This window comes from Harpia harpyja, chromosome 16, assembly GCF_026419915.1.
Source record: "Harpia harpyja isolate bHarHar1 chromosome 16, bHarHar1 primary haplotype, whole genome shotgun sequence".
In the NCBI taxonomy this organism is placed as follows: domain Eukaryota; kingdom Metazoa; phylum Chordata; class Aves; order Accipitriformes; family Accipitridae; genus Harpia; species Harpia harpyja.
The window spans coordinates 17,332,300-17,348,802 of NC_068955.1; the positions used below are offsets into that span (position 1 = coordinate 17,332,300).

Sequence of the window (16,503 nt, forward strand, 5' to 3'; positions counted from 1 at the left end):
TTTAAAGTTCAATGTCTTCTAGGAAGATGGAAGATACTGACATCATTGGAGATGTTGGTACCAGTGTGACCATGTCTGCCTTGGTTAGATGTTAGCCTGCATATTGTCTTCATCAGTACAATTTATCATTTGTGTTACACCAGTGTCTGAGAGATCTAGCTGGAATCAAGGTTTCAATATTTTAGCCACTGAAGAGAAAAATACTGGAGATTTTTCAGACGCTTGAGTAAATTAGGGTAAAACCAGTCATTGGTGATTTTGAGCATTTCTCTGAAAGGTAGGTTTGTAAGGAACTGAACAAAAGACCAGAATCTTTGGTTTTGGACAGCCCTATGCCCAACACAAAATAATCAATCTCTCCTCCCCCAGGCCCCTAAAGCCTCCAAAGGATTATGTTCCTGGGAAATGTTTTGGCTTCTCCTGCTGTGTAGCACAAATCCCCTTATCTTAATGTTGTTACCAAGTCTGACCTGAGAGGAGACAGTGAGGACTAGGCTTATTGGAGTCTAAAAACCATGATAGTTTCTAAAACATAAATGTATGTCTAGATCTATACAGACAATAAATGAACTATACATAAGATATGAAAATACATTGTTTCCTGCTAACTGAAATGTAGTAATTCTTCCTGTATGTGCAGGAGTTTTTTAGAAAAGAAGTAATGTGCTGCAATGTATTTTCACAGCAACAAACGTACTGTTACTTTTAGTGAAGAACTCGATACACCTATCTGTGGTGTTTCTCTTTGAGACTACAACCTGCACTACACACTTTGGCAGCAGCCTTGTGGAGCATTTAGGGGAGCTCCTTGCCTGGCCCGCTGATTCCCAGTAGCTAAGCCATCGCCTTGCAGGCAACTTTGCCTATTTACCCTCTGCTTCGGACCCATCGCTCACCACCTCTCATTTCTTATGCAGCATGCCTTCCTTTAACACAGGCAGCGTACATATCAATTTGCAAGGAGCGGACAGGCGTTGGGAGGAGGCTGTGTGGCCACGGTGGAAGTAGACAGGCCCCCTCCGTCCAAATGCTCGCTCCCTTCAGCCCTGTGGGGTGCAAATTCGCGTTAGCTGCAAAACCCACAAAGTTACCACAAAAAGTCGGTCATCTCTGACTGCCTTGCGTGGGTGACCAAGGAGGAAAAGCACCTCTTTTGTGCGGGTGTTTCTGGGGTGCAGAGATGGCGGGCGGTTGGTGGCTGCATCTGAGCATCCCCGCTCCGCAAAAGGCGTTTGAACAACTAGCTTTCCGCGGGTATTATTAAGAAGGTTAACGAGCCCCTTCCTCAGCTGGGCCGGGCAGCGCTTCCCCCCGCCTCCCTCCCTCCCGCCGGCTCCTCCGCCCCCGCGGAGGGCTATTAGGGGCGGCTCTCGCCCCCTCCATAAAGCGGCCGCCGGTGCCGAGATCGGTCCCGGTCCCGGCCATGCACCCCGCGCCCCGCCGCGGCGGCTCGCTGGAGGCGGCGCCCGGCCCGCGGGAGGGCCCCGGCCAGGTGAGGGGGGCCGGGCCGGGGCACCGGGGAGCTGCGGGCTCGGTTCGGGGCTGAGCGGCCCCGGGAGCAGAGCTGCAAGGGAGGGGAGGGGAGGGAAGGGGAGGGAAGGGAGGGGGCCCGGTCCCGGCTTGCGGGAAAAATGGTGCTTCTCTGAAGTTACGGCTCTGCCGCCTCGCCCGTGCGGTTGTCGGAGCGGTGGGTTTGGAGGGAAAAGGGGAGCTTTCTGGCCCCGGTTGCTTGGAGAGCGGTAGTGGCCCTGAGATGCTGCTCCTCTGGTACTGGTGGGAGCGCTCGGTGCGGCTGGGCTTGGGGTGGGAGGGAGTATGCTTCCGTTTCTGGACAGAAGGGGGGGAAAAAAGTGGTAAAATTCAAATGCCAGCAGATGAAATTAAGGTAGAACCAAAGTAACTTCTGGTGCATCATCACTTAGGAGACAAAGGGGGGGTGTGTGTGTCTGTGTGTATCCATCTCCTGGAAAAATCCACTCCTGGATTATTTCATGTTACAGTGGGAATATGCTCAGTATGTCAGAGAAGACCAGATAAAACCAGCACTTATGTGTTGGCTGCAGTTATTGATACTGTGCAGTTTATGAAGTCAGTAAAATTTGTTGTGAAAACAAGAACGCTGACTGTAATGGAGTGAAGTTTCACAAAAGATTGTTTTGCCATACCCCTCGGATCTTTGGAAACGAAATAAACCATTCAGCACAGCTTTCAGTTTGGTGTCTGAGAACTAAATCTAAGGAAGACCTTTGGTGTGGCCAAAAAATTCCCCTGTAATGTGACATCTAGTCATGGTCACTCATGAGATGTCTTCATCTTTCCCTACTAAGAAGTGTGTCAGAAGGACAGTGAGGAAGTAAGCAGCTACTTAAAGAGGGAGGAGGATATAAAACGCCTGTTGAGACTTTTTATCAAGTACAATTAATGGCAATCTGTATCAAATACATTTTTGGAAAAGATTTTTTGGTCTTTATTTATGGCTTTAAAATGTAATTTCCTTTAGATGAGTATATTTGGATAATTTTAAATCTTGACTATCCATTAATATAAAGAACTAAAGCACAAAATATACACCCTCAAATATCTATCTCGCAGAGAATATTCTTTGGGGAGGGGAAGAAAGGGAAGGTAATTGCTATGGGCTCCAAAAGGAGCGATCTTTAACCAGAAGACGCCTAGATATCTATCTAAATAAGGGTGTTAGAGCATTCTTGTGCTTGTGTAGTTTCATTAGGACTTGAGTCAGGTTCATGGCAAATCAGTTAATAATTTGCATCATTAATAACAAGCATCAATGCAATATTAATTCCCCCCCTCACCCTCCAAAAAGCTCAAATGTGTTACCATGCAAAGGAAGAGTGTCAGATTGGATTACAGCTGAGTTACTGATACAGAATAAAATGAAAGTGAAGGTGCAGCTGTTGGAGGAGAGGAATTGTTTTTGCATTACCATTATCACTTGTTGTCTTGCACTAAAATGGTTGCTGCATTAACACAGACCTGTTTTCAGTCCATTTTTTAATCAAAAGCCAAAGATTAATGGTGGTTTAGGGTTAAAGACGTAAGTGGTGTGTGTTTGGCATTGTAGGCATCTGAATTTCTTTTCTGCAGCTTTTTCAAATTCCTAAATTAGAGGTCATTTTTAGAACTTGATGTAAGAACACACTGTATTTTGTTGTATTTTATTCATTGGTCTCTTAAACATATTACTCTATAAATATTGTCAGCTGATCCTAAACACAATGTTAGTTGAACTAGCAAAATACAAAATAAGAACGTGTTCAATGCATGTAGTTTGTCCTAGCTGTACACCTTATAATATTGCATGCAACTATGCCAAATCTCATGAGCTGATCTTGTCTTAAGTCAATGATGCTGAATGTGGAATCAAGCCAACATGCTGCGTTTAAACTGTACATATAAACCAGCCCAACAGTTTTTGCCTTCAAAGACTGTCATCTAACTCTATTTGTAATGGAGACTTCTTTGCATCCAGCTTCTTCTGTAGAAGTATTGTCTGAATAGGATTTGGCTCACACAAATGGTGATCTCTGCACTTGAGAAAACAGCCAATAATCTATATGTAACTGTGGAGTTATTAGCTTTTTCTTTTCTGCTTGGAGTACCCTTGCTCAGTGCCTGTTCCTGGCTCTTGTGATCCTGATCTGACACTCGCTGAAGTGAGCTGCGAAACCTGCAGGCTGCTCAGCAGAACCTGGATTGGGCCCTGTCCCCCACTTTCAGCAAAGAATTTGATGTCTGGACTCAGGCTGATGGAGATCAGTGGCTTTACTGGATCAGAAACAGTGTGATGGACTCACACTGCTGTCTAGGCTCATCATATAGTGACAACTTGTTAGAGGTGGGGACCCAGTCAGAAATCCAGACATTTCCATTAGCATCAGTGGGCTTGGAGCAAGACCTCTTCCATGGGTTACCGCTTCAGCACCCCAAAGAGCTCACATCCAGTAACCTGCTTGAAACGTTTCTTAGAGCAGCACGAAACATGTGCCTTGTTGTAAAATACTCAATTTAAAATGAAACTAATTTCATTATTTTGTTAGGCAGATTACCTTCTTGATCTGAAAGGTAAATGGGAATGTTTTGATAGCGGACAGGTAAAATCTGTTTTTTATTTTTAAACTTATCTATTATAGATAGAAATATTTAGCTGTTCAGCATTATCCATTTTAAAGAGGTTAAAGCTGGAGAGACTGTAGAAGGCAATCAATGGAACTGCTGTGTTTTGATTGCATTTTCATTTTTGCTCTTTCCATTCCCAAAAATGTCACCAGATAGTCATATCTTTAAAAGCTGTGTCAGATCAAAAAATAATTCCAAATAGCAATAATGTGCCTTCATTGTTCCTCTCCTCTTTCTCACTGGTTCCTTTAGAAACCTCACCTTTTTTGTTTCTTTTTGCAAGATTTGAAGACGTATGAAACACAGCCTCTGCTTTTAAGCCTTGTATTTCTTCTTTACTTTGCATTTTCCTCATTCTTAATTGTTCTGATATTATCTCTATTTATGGCCTGGCTACATGTAGCTAAGAATATGGTATGTGATACCCACCAATTTCAACATAGTCAGGAGTGTGATCACTAGTAAGGTACAAAACCACGTGGTCCTACAGTGTTGGTTGTCTGAAAAATTTTTTAGTGTGTGATTTGGGTGATTATGATAGGGGTTTGGCATGTGAATTGGGGGACCTGACAGATGGAATAGCTTTGCTGGGGTTGATCAGAGCGGGCCTGTCTCTATAGTCAACAGATTCTGGTCAGCGTAACATTTTAACTCCTTTCTCTGTAAAAGCAGTGCTTTACAGTTATGTAGTGAGAGAAAGGCAATGATTTTTCAGTTCTGATCGGCTAAATCCTGATCCATCTTTTCCTACCTATATCCAGTGGGTTTTGGATTCTTCCCTTTACCAATGTTCATTGAATTTGCTAACAAGTATTTTGTTCAACTTATTATTTCTGCTGATGTCTTATAGCTCCCCCCTTCCGAAATACTAACGCTAATTATAAACTATGCTTTGAAAACATTTTCCACATCCTAGAGAATGACTAGAGATGTCTGTAAAATCATCGTAACTGAAAAAATGAAATCTCAGTATTTCATCCTCAGCTCTCACAGATTCTATGTGTGCTTAACTTTATGCCTGTTATTGTGTAATGACTTAATTGGCAACTTTCCTTTTGTGGTTGATCAGACAAAAAAAATTTTTTTGTTTGTTTGCATTTAGTTAAATAAGTCAAATTACATGATGATTGAAGATAATAAAGAGAATGAATACCATGCATCTGAAAGAGGAAGAACAGCCATCATTTTTTCCTTGAAGAATGAAGTTGGAGGACTTGTAAAAGCATTAAAACTCTTTCAGGTATGTAATAATTGCATTGCTATAGTAGCTTTGTATTTTTAAATTGTAAGGATAGTTTTGGAACACACTAGAATTAATTGCATCCATTTATTAAAGACGTGATTCCTGGCCTGGCTCCCACTTTGCACCCAAAATTACCCACGAAGGCAAATTTATGCCTCGGAAATTAGATGCTAGCTGGCTAAAAATCCTCACAAAACGTATCATCTGCACTGACTAAAGACTGAGGGAGTTTTGTCTTTTCCCCTCATGAAAAGAAGATTGGCACTCATTGTTTCTACTGCACATAAGAGGTGGGTCTGAAGCTGTTGCCGATGGCAGGTAGACACTTGGGGTGCTGACCCACGCTGGGTTGAGTCTGGTGCCCTTGTCACCCTGCATAGCCAGACTGAGAGTGACAGAGGAACTGCAATTGCATAGCTGCACTCCTTCGATTGCTGGGCAGGTATTGCGCAAGCAATATGTGCAGTGCTGCTGTGCTCTGTCATCTGGCCCTGCATGTCTTAGCCTGGGGCTTTCTCTATGTTCCTGATACAGGACATATGATTAAATAATTCTTAAAAAAAAAGTGAAATTTACACCCTGAAAACTACTGCTTTTAAATCCCTTGCTTGCTTGTGTGATAATTATACAGTGACTTGATTGGCATTTTGGTGAATTTCCTCAGACCCAGTTACTAATCAGCTTCCTATGGGAGGGATGAAAGAAAAAGGCCTATGAATTTAAACCTCCTGACTGTGCCTTTCTGTGCTTCCTGAATGCAAATGAAATTGAAAGAACACAGGTTCTCTTTCATTGTCTTCTGAATGGGAGGCTTTTAAAAATCAAATCATTGCCCCCCCCAATAAGCAAACTGCTGTCAAGAGATCCAATTAACTAAAATAGCTTCGCAAAGGTGGTGAATAGTCCATGGCAGTAGAACATTCGTTTGAAAAACAAATTTTAGTTTTTAGTCAACTGGTTTTAGTCAATCTATTTGAAAACATTACTTCTTACAAAACAGGAGAAGCATGTAAATCTGGTACACATTGAGTCACGGAAGTCCAGGAGACGAAATTCTGAGTTTGAGATCTTTGTGGACTGTGACAGTAACAGGGAACAACTGAATGAGATATTTCAGGTCCTGAAATCCCACGTCAATGTTGTCTCTATGAGCCTGACAGAGCATTTCAATGTCCAAGAAGATGGTAAGTACAAGAGGCAGTTCTGATAAAAATGCACTTCTCAATGTGTTGGTTTGAAATCTTTTTATGGTGTCCGCATCTGCATTTCTGTAGTGTTTTCAATCAGCAGCTACCAGGTTTATGCTTCTGTGTTGTGAATGAGTGCAGTTTGGTTGATATGAACAGGGCTGCGTTGGCTGGCGTCACCTAGGAATACAGACTGTTTCAGGCTGGTGCAAATTGCATGTCCGTTATCTGTGCTCCCATCCCTTCTCAGTGCAGCCCAACTGGCATCAATGGGAGTCCCTGCACCCACGCAGGCCAAAGCAGGCTGGCATGTAGGCACAGTCTGAATACAGGGCTTGCCTAGGGACTGTACACCATGATGACAGAGGTATAATACTAACAGATCTCAGTTCAGTTCAGACACTGGTGAAAGTGAGAGATGGATTCTGCAATTTCCTCATGTAGCTCTTGAGTTAAATTTTTTTTTTTTTAACCACTTTTCATCATAACCTGTTACTTATATTAGTGTGAAAGAGTGCCTTTTAACTTTAGGATGCTTAACATCCTGTTTACCTTTGCTTCTATTTAAAGAGATGCCTAAAGTTCAGGGCAGCAGGAAGTCGGTCCCATGTATTTCTCAGCCACTGTGCTTGGCTAGGCGTAGCTAGGGGAAGGTGAGATCTGGTGTTCTTGGATAAAAATGTCTTACTTTAGCCCTAAGTAAGGGCAATTTCAATCTAAACACTCCCCCTGTCCTTCTTAAGAAAATTGAAGAGCATCAGGGCAGAAAACCAATGTATTAACCGCTCAAGAGCTTGGTTAAAAACTCTCTGAGGCTAAAAAAAAAAAAAAAAAAGTAGTCAGTAGCAAAACTGTAATGAAGTGTCTCTCTAAGGCTGTAGGGCCTCCTTCTCTTCCTCTTCACCCACAAACCCCTCAGCAGAGCTGGATGCTTCTGAAGTACATAACCACAGAGCGATGTTTATTTCCCATGGTCAGTAAAGCAGGATGGGAGGACTCAAACCTGCTCCCACTCTGCCCAGGGACCACAGGCAAATCACTTTGCAAATCTACTCCTTTGCACACTTTGTACTCTAGAAGATCCACAGCAGTGTGCACAAGGAGGTCTTGTCTCAGTGACAGCCTCTAGGTGCTATTCTAACAGTAATAACAGTTAAGGGCCACAGAAAACCCATATTAACCGTTTCCTCCCCTGGACACTTTGAAGCTGGCTGTACTCTGTAGGCAGGCTGTGGCAGTGACAGAGGAGGAAGTGTGAGCTGTAGGCTGGTGCCAGATAGGCAGTGGACTCCCTTGTCTTATTCATGCCCTTTTAATTTATAGATTGCGCTTGTAACCGCCATAGCCATACTTGAAAGTAGCGTTTCCTCCCTCAGCATGCTTGGCGTTATTAATAACTTTGTGGATTCCATGCATTTCCTAGACATGGAGAATGTTCCCTGGTTTCCAAAGAAGATCTCAGATTTGGATAAGTGTGCAAACCGAGTGCTGATGTACGGGTCCGATTTGGATGCTGACCATCCAGTAAGTATTTTTTCCTCCCTACACCCAATCCTTACTGAAAACATACTCTGTGGAGTTTACTTTAAAAAAATTGCAGCTTTTCCTCCTCCCTCTCCTTCCCCTCAATGGTGCCTCTGTGGGTCTGAGCACCTTCTCTTGGGGGTTTCATGTCTTTTTCCTAGTTCAGGCAAGGCCACCGCTGAATTCAGCTCCTGTGCTTTTCTGCAAGGCTTACTTGTGCGAGGACTCCTGGTCTGGGTCCTGAGTGGTTGCATGCAAACTGAAAAAACAAACAAAAAACCCAACCAAACAAAAAAACTGTTGTGAGGCAGGCTTCATTTCTCTTCTTTTTTTCTTCCTTACTATAATTGGACCAGACAAATGGTACTTGGGCAGTGCAAATGGGCAATTTGTTCTGTAATTTAGAATAATCAAGCAAGTAACAAAGTTTGTATAAATACTGATATGACTAAACTGAATTCTTGTCTACTGAATAAATAGTTACATGCATAAAACTGCTGATTCTTACTTTGAATTGCAGTATTTGCTTAGTTCACAGTTACTAAACATTTCAGACTACAGCTATGATGTTCCTGCCCTGCCCTCTCATTCTTACACAGCATACTTTTGTATTTCCCAACTGAAGAACTTTCAAGTGTCTTGTTTTAAATTATTTACAACAGCCTGGAAACTCATTTAACTTTGTTTTTCTCCTTCCCCCTGCCAGGGTTTCAAAGACAATGTCTATCGCAAGAGGCGAAAGTATTTTGCAGACCTGGCTATGAACTACAAACAGTAAGCTTGACTTCTTCCAGAATAAGCCTTCTGGGTGCCTTGAAATAATAGCAGAGTGGACTGGCAGGGGCTCACCTTCCCTGGGCTCGGATCTTGCCAAGATATGCTTGGCTCGGGAATTGGAGCTGGAGGGGTAAAAAGAAGGGAGATGTAAGACAGGATTAAAAGGTAGATCTAGGCCATCTTAGAGCTTCCTGGGCCTCTGATCAGTTTGGGGCCGTGGTTGCTTGGTCATTATGGCATCTGCGGCAGTGCTGATCCTCAGATGGGCAGCGATGCCAGCATGGGCTTCCTGCAGCATGGTGCATTTGGACTCTGCAGTCCCTCCCCGATTCTCTGGAAATGGGTGCAACAAAGGAAGAGGGTGGACAACGCATGTTGCACAGCTGCCTGTGCCAGGGCATACTGGCTTGACTAGGGCAGACTGGTGTCCTTTGCAAAGGAGAGGGAGGGGAGGCAAAACCCAATATAAAGCCCACTGACCACTGACTGTAAACTCTTTGGGCAAATGTTAATACTTGAATTTTCTTTCCTGGCTCAAACTAGTGCATGTGATGTGTAGATAAGAAGTTTTCTGTGAAAAGAAACTTGAAGAGCTTCTGTCTTTAGAGATGTTGCTTGGGGGAGGGAGCTCTTAAAGCAGTAAGAGTTTCATAGCCCAGTGCCGTAAATTCTTTCTAAACATGATTTTCATGTTGCTGTTGCCTGCTCGAATTTAGATGCCAAGTTCCTCAGTTGGAAATGACCTAGAAATGGTGGGTATCTAGAGCTCTGTTGCACTGGGTATTAATGCAACTGGTTACCACAGCACAGAGCCAGTTATTGTTAATGTGTGGCTAACAGAGGTTCCTTTGGGAAAGCATCTGCCATGCTGGTTACCTGGCTGGCAGTGGAAGCTCAGTGTAACACTCCCATTGCTTTCAGTGGGCTTTAGGTCACACCCTTGCTATAATCCATTTTAATCAAGATCCTGAGGGCTAAATAAGAAAGATGGACTACAATTAATATTTTCAGACAGACGCTTGTCTCCTCTGCATAGAAGTATGATTTTTACCTAATGTGTACATTTAGCTGCTTCCACACAATGTGGTGTTAATTTAAGGAATTCTTTTTTTCTAAAACAAATCAACAAGATAATAGAAAGTAATTGCAGACAGGGAAGTCCAACAGGGAAAAGGATGTGTTTTCAGCTCCTGAAGGTGCAAAGGTTATGCAGGTATTTTAAATGTTACTCTCAGCATTAGACACCTAAGAAACCCTTTACAGAATGGAAGATTTCAGGCTCCAGTGAGGACAATGCAAAGATCCCTGTCAGTTGATTTAGGTGGAAAAGAGAGCAAGCCCTTAGACTAAAAGATTTCCAGGGTATAGACCAGATCTCACTCTGTATTTGACAGTGCCTAATGTGCCCTGACCAGGTGTTACACCTGTATAGATTTTAAATAATAATAGTAGGTAAATGAGTCATCCATTATTAACCATTTACCAAGGAATGTCCTTTCTTCCTCTTCTCCTTGTAGTGGTGACCCAATTCCCAAGATTGAATTCACAGAGGAGGAGATCAAGACTTGGGGGACTGTGTACCGAGAGCTTAACAGGCTTTACCCAACTCATGCCTGCAAAGAGTACCTTAAAAACTTACCCTTGCTTACCAAATACTGTGGGTACAGGGAGGACAATATCCCTCAGCTGGAAGATGTGTCCCGCTTCCTGAAAGGTAACGTGCTAATTTTCTTACACAAAAAGGAACTAAGGTCCATTGCAAATCACACTGCTATTTTGTAGGCACAAGAAAACAACCTTGGTCATTTTTGCTTGTATTCATTCCGGTCCTTTAAGAGGCTTTATACAAAGAGTGACATTTGAGGGGCAATGCTACTTCTGAAGAGACTGTTAGGTTTGGCTAAAGACATACCTAGTTGTATTGTGTTGGCTCTAGGCATGAAATTGTAGGAAATCCACTGACACAGAGGTAGCGACATTTCTGCTAAATGTTGGTCATTCTCAAGCTTAGGCCTAATTTTTTGAACTGTGCCTAATTTTCCTACGTGCTCTTGAGCCAAGGCTTTTACCCTAGTTGTAGCAGGAAAGGTAACAACATTGTGCAGTTCTACGCTAAATTAATGTACAATTTCTCCGTTCCTTTTCAGAGCGCACGGGTTTCACCATTCGCCCCGTTGCTGGATATCTGTCACCCAGAGACTTCTTGGCAGGATTAGCATTCAGAGTTTTTCACTGCACTCAATATGTTAGACACAGCTCGGACCCTCTCTATACACCAGAGCCGTGAGTCATTTAATCTTGGGGTAGAATTTGAGAGCGAGTGAGTTTTGAATCTCACTGCCCAGAGCCAAGCTACTGATAAGCTGTTCAAGAACACCAGCAAGAAAACTTATTTTTAAGGTGCTGAAGACTCAGCCTTCATGCTGAATGTAATGAAGTTTTAGCATGCTCAAGTACCACCTTCATAAGTACAGGATTTTCAAAATACAGCATGTTATTGGAGAGCTCTCACAGATGTCATTGTGTGCAGAGTTAGTTTAATATTCAATTGCCTCACAAATGTGGAGCTTGGATCTTAATTTTAGACAGCTTCATTTGAAAATCTGAGCTTATGTATTTATGTAGAGTTAGTATGATGTGCTCAGTTGGTTTCAGCCAGACACGATTGACACTTTTCTGTCTTTTGGATATTAAATAGTTTAACACAAGACTTTGCATCTGTTCAGTGGTGCTACTTTTTCACTCTACCACAAAGACAGATCATGAGATTTCTTTGTTTTCTTTTTCCAGTGATACCTGCCACGAGCTCCTAGGCCATGTCCCGCTTTTGGCTGAACCCAGTTTTGCTCAGTTCTCTCAGGAAATTGGTCTTGCATCACTTGGGGCATCAGATGAGGCTGTCCAAAAACTGGCAACAGTGAGTGTTTGAGTCCCTCGTGATCCCACTGAAAGCTTACTAGGCTGATTCTACTCCATTGAATACATTTGGAAAATCATGTCAAAATTAGCCACGCCAGCTGCTAGACCTATGTGTTTCACTGGTCCTTGGCTTTTAGAGCATATAACAATTTTCCATGCTAGGAAAAAAGATATATTTTAGGGTTGATATGATTGGTATTTTTCTTCACTTGGCTGTCAAGTAAGGGTGCAACTTCTGGTGGTAGATCACTTCTTCCAGATGGAAATTCTATGGTCTGTTTCTTCCAGACAAAATCTTCTTACTTCTGGGAACATGATTCAATGATTTTAAGAGTAATCCATTTCTTTAATGTGTAGAATGAATTGAAATGATACGGTGTTTTCACTGAGTGTGGTGAGCACTAGCACTTAGATACTTTTCAGCCAAGAAATTCACATAATATAAATTAATCTTATTTCCTGGATATCAGTTTCTGGATGCTTTGGCAAAAATATTTGAAGATGAAAATTAAATTTAGATGAAAAATAATTGATGCCAGTTATGAAAGAACTGGTTTGCAGGAATTTTTTTTCCTGCACCTGGTGTAGCTAGTGGTAAATTTTCTACTACCTTCAGTGGGAGCAGAACTAAGCCATCTGTGAAAATAGCATTCTTCACCTATACCTGCAGAAATCCTGAAATCCAGCAAACTAAACATCTTTAATTTTACAAGCCACTAAGCAAATGAGAAACAAACTGTAGTGGGCTGATGTTTTCACTCACTCACAGAGCTCCTCCCTATCCAGTGTTTCTTTTAAGCTGAAGCTGTCCTGTTGTGACAATATTTCTCAAAACAGATTTACCTCTCAATGTTCCTACTGACATTAACAGCTTCTAGCCTAGCTGGGTAATCTATAATATCAATCTTTCTTATGAGAAACATGCCATCCTGTGGTTTTTCACCCTTTCTTTCTGGCTTCCGTCCTCTTTAAATATCTGAGAAGGATAACCAAGAGATGACTGTCTGACATTTGCAACTGTTTGACACTACTACAAATAGAAATGCCCCCATCTAGTTCACTACGGCATCTTTGCTGAATGCTGAATTATTTTACGCCCTTCTCTGTTTCAGTGCTACTTCTTCACTGTAGAGTTTGGCTTGTGCAAGCAAGAGGGACAGCTACGAGTTTATGGGGCTGGCTTGCTCTCTTCGATTAGTGAGCTCAAGGTAAGATGTCTACTGCTTATTTGTATCTTTTCTTTGTTTGTATGTGATTATTGTCACTGTTTTGCCCTGTTTTTTATGAAGTATAATTTCTTTTGAAAACTCCTAGATACCTACTAGACTTCAAGCAAATTCACTGTGGGAATAATTACTGGACAGTCTGCTTTTGGATATATGCTGAGCAGCTCCCATGTCTCACAGGAAGCATTAGATGACTGGTATTTCTTAACATTAGGTTCCAAGTAACTATTTTCAGAATAAAGCTCTGCTGGTTTAACCAGATTCTGAAAATATTGCTCTTGTTTACACATGAGCCTTGTGTCTGAGGTATCCCTTTTTTGACCCAAATTGGCAGAATATGACTGTTCAGTTATTCCGTTTGTTAAGCTTTAACCACTGTTCATCTGCAGATAAAAATTTTAAGCAGCAATGCACTAAATATGGCCTCACTTAATCTTTTTTTTATTCACTCTACCTCATGCCATCTTCCTCATGGATTCTTTGGGTGGTGATGTTCTTCTGACGCATGATAACGTATTATGTTACCAGCACTCACTCTCTGGCAGTGCCAAAGTCAAGCCTTTTGATCCAAAGGTCACCTGCAAGCAAGAATGCCTCATTACAACTTTCCAGGAGGTTTACTTTGTTTCTGAAAGTTTTGAAGAAGCAAAGGAAAAGATGAGGTACAGATTTTTGTCCCTGTTTTATAAAAGCAGGTTTGATTTCAAGCATCTCTCAGTAGCAGCACCAAACCCTTTCATTCTTATCACAGTTTTATAATTATCTTTCATGGGGTTGGAAAACTGAGATTAGTATTTGCTTGGTCTTCCATGCACTGGGTGGGAAAGGTGATGAACTATATAACAATTACAACCATTTTAAAGAAAGTAAGTAATTTGGCAAAGTGGTTATTGATACTGACTGCATACAGAGGATGCATTTGTGTTTTGTTTATAACTCACTCTCTTTTTTACTTGAATAGAGAGTTTGCAAAAACCATCAAGCGCCCGTTTGGTGTGAAGTACAATCCATATACTCAAAGTGTGCAGATCCTGAAAGACATGAAGAGCATTGCCAGTGTGGTGAATGAACTACGTCATGAGCTGGACATTGTCAGCGATGCCCTCAGCAAGATGGGGAAGCAGCTGGAAGTTTAACACCCCTGTCAAGCAGTGTGGTGCACTTGGCCAGTCTTTTCTTTTCCCTACTGATTTCTTTCTAGGCATGTAATGTGTTGTATGCAGAACTCTCTCCTTTACAAATGGAAGAGTGAATGGCCCATAAGGATAATAACTTTATCTTGTTTCTCTGTGTGAAGTCCCCTGCAGAATGTATTCCTCCATCTCCCTTGGATAAAAAAGGCCTGGAGTTGCCTTTGAGAAGCTGGTGGGGCAGTAGAGAAATTGCTAGACTGTGGATCAGGGCTGGGATCAGGTGCTGCAGAAGGTGGCTTATGAGGCAATAATGGAATAATTCACCACAGGGAAATGTCTGTTTCTGACTCTAGTAGTCTATGCTACTGATTTTATAGCATTGCACACTTCATAGCGTAGAAGCTATAGTAATCAGTGCTTCTAAGTCTGTGCTACCAAGTTTAAAAATTGAATGATTACAATACAGGCATCAGGACACAAATAGCTGGAGGTTCACCATGATGAAATTGAGGGGTCAAATCTTGCTTTCAAAGGGATCATTCTTGCCCCCAAAGAATTGCAAATGTGCTGTTTGGCGTGCTTCTAGTATAGTGCAGAGATACAGGGCTGTTGCATGAAATCCTAATTCTGTTTATTTTAAGAGATTTGCTGTCAGCTCAGAGGCAGGGTTTTTGTTGCTGTCCTTGATATTGCACCTGAGGGAAGACCTTTCCTTACAGAAATACCATTTGCCTTTTTCCTGATTGAATTAATTTAGCAAAAAATATAGCAAGCCATCAGGTACTGCCTTAGCACAAAGCCTAAAACCATTTCCAAATTACAATTTAATATTCAAAAGAGTTTCATAGGTTCTAAAATAACCCCAAAGTTTAAAATAACAGCCAAAGTTCATAGTCTAGTCTGCTTTTTGTAAGAATAAGTATTCCATTGATTGCTCGGTCACTTTACTGACCTGCATAAGCTGCACAAAGATATATTTTGTTTCTTCTTTTCTAGGCCTGAACACCTTCATTCCCTATCAAGCAAATGATAATTGAAAGGCCCAAGCATTTCATAGGAATTCTGTGGCTATGAATGCAACAAACTACCTTGTAGTGTAAAGTGTATCTAATTCCAAGGAGCACTGTACAAGCGTTTGGAAGCAGTGTCCTGCTGAATTGTCTGTATTGCATAGTAGCAAACTTCACCATTTTCAGAGCTCCATAGTTTCAAGCATCCTGCATAGCTGTACAAAGCTGTGCTGGCTGCTCTTTCTGCCAACCCTGCTAATGAAATGAATATGTGTACAGGATATGATACATTTGAATGGAAGATCTGTGATGTGCAGAGTGTATTTAATAGCACCCTAGGCACTGATTCTTCATAGGCAGAGCTTGTTAGGAAATCCAGAATTTGCAGCTGTGAAGGTTGCTGGAAAAATGGTCTGAAATCTTAAATACACTGGAGATGCTAGTCCAGGATTTTGAGAACTTGAAAGGACTTCCATTAACCTCTCTGCTTGAAAATCAGTTTGAATTTCATATACTTTCTAGCAGGCCACATCTGTTCCATAAGCAATCACTGGCCCAATCTTTCCAAGTATGTTCACTGTTTAAATCAAGTCTAGATCATTTTTTCTGTGACTATAACCTACTATAACTTTTTTTTCTTAAAGAACATTTAAGACCTAGAAATATGTTCTACAACATTTATGGCTTACATTACACTTTATAATAGATTTTAGGAGCTTGGTCTTTCTAAAGAAGAAACCTTCTTATGAGTGAGTAGTAAGGGAGGATCTATTTTGTAGTCTTCTGTGATAACAGTTAATATTCAGCTGCATTTTTAAAAATGTTGGTGTTGTGTTGTTGAAATATAGATGTGTTACTTCAACTCTGTTTGAACTATGTATACATTTCAAGTAGGAAACTTTATACTTGATAAATCAGCACCTAATTTTGAATATTTTGGAAAAACAGCAATTGTATTTTTATTTGCACTTGTGTAGCAAAAAATTAAGTAAACTGCTAAAAGTAATACAGAGCAGATGCATTTCCATGGCGTTAGCAACACGTATGTTTGGCTTCACACATCCAAACCTTCTGGCTATGTAGAACAGTAATAATTTAAATATTTTAAACTATCGTGGAGGCTTTAAATGTCAATGAAATAAATGACTTGTTGGTAATTATTAAAAGCAAAAACCCCTTTACTTCAGCACTGTAGCAATAAACACGAAGCACTCACTTCTGACCAAGGGTTTGTATGTTTTGTGCTGTGGTTCAGGTATTCCATGTGTGTGATTTAATTCCATTCAGAACTGCACATATTTACCTGAGGAGTGACTTGTTTTCCCCTCATTTTTTAAAGGCTTC

At 41.4% G+C, this 16,503-nt stretch overlaps 1 protein-coding gene across 2 annotated transcripts; it reads left to right on the top strand.

Moving 5' to 3' along the window:
* The first annotated feature begins 1,362 nt into the window (after nucleotides 1–1,362).
* On the top strand, nucleotides 1,363–16,381 carry TPH1 (tryptophan hydroxylase 1). Of its 2 annotated transcripts, XM_052811576.1 has the most exons (11): nucleotides 1,363–1,492; nucleotides 5,243–5,380; nucleotides 6,384–6,567; nucleotides 7,994–8,094; nucleotides 8,801–8,868; nucleotides 10,389–10,585; nucleotides 11,019–11,154; nucleotides 11,662–11,788; nucleotides 12,903–12,998; nucleotides 13,545–13,678; nucleotides 13,978–16,381. In XM_052811576.1, the coding sequence occupies exons 1-11, from the start codon at nucleotides 1,424–1,426 to the stop codon at nucleotides 14,150–14,152; spliced, it is 1,425 nt and encodes a 474-aa protein (XP_052667536.1). In that variant the 5' UTR covers nucleotides 1,363–1,423; the 3' UTR covers nucleotides 14,153–16,381. The 2 variants fall into 2 exon arrangements, with proteins under 2 accessions (XP_052667536.1, XP_052667537.1); XM_052811577.1 differs by lacking the exons at nucleotides 13,545–13,678; nucleotides 13,978–16,381 and adding an exon at nucleotides 13,105–13,535.
* The last annotated feature ends 122 nt before the right edge of the window (nucleotides 16,382–16,503 follow it).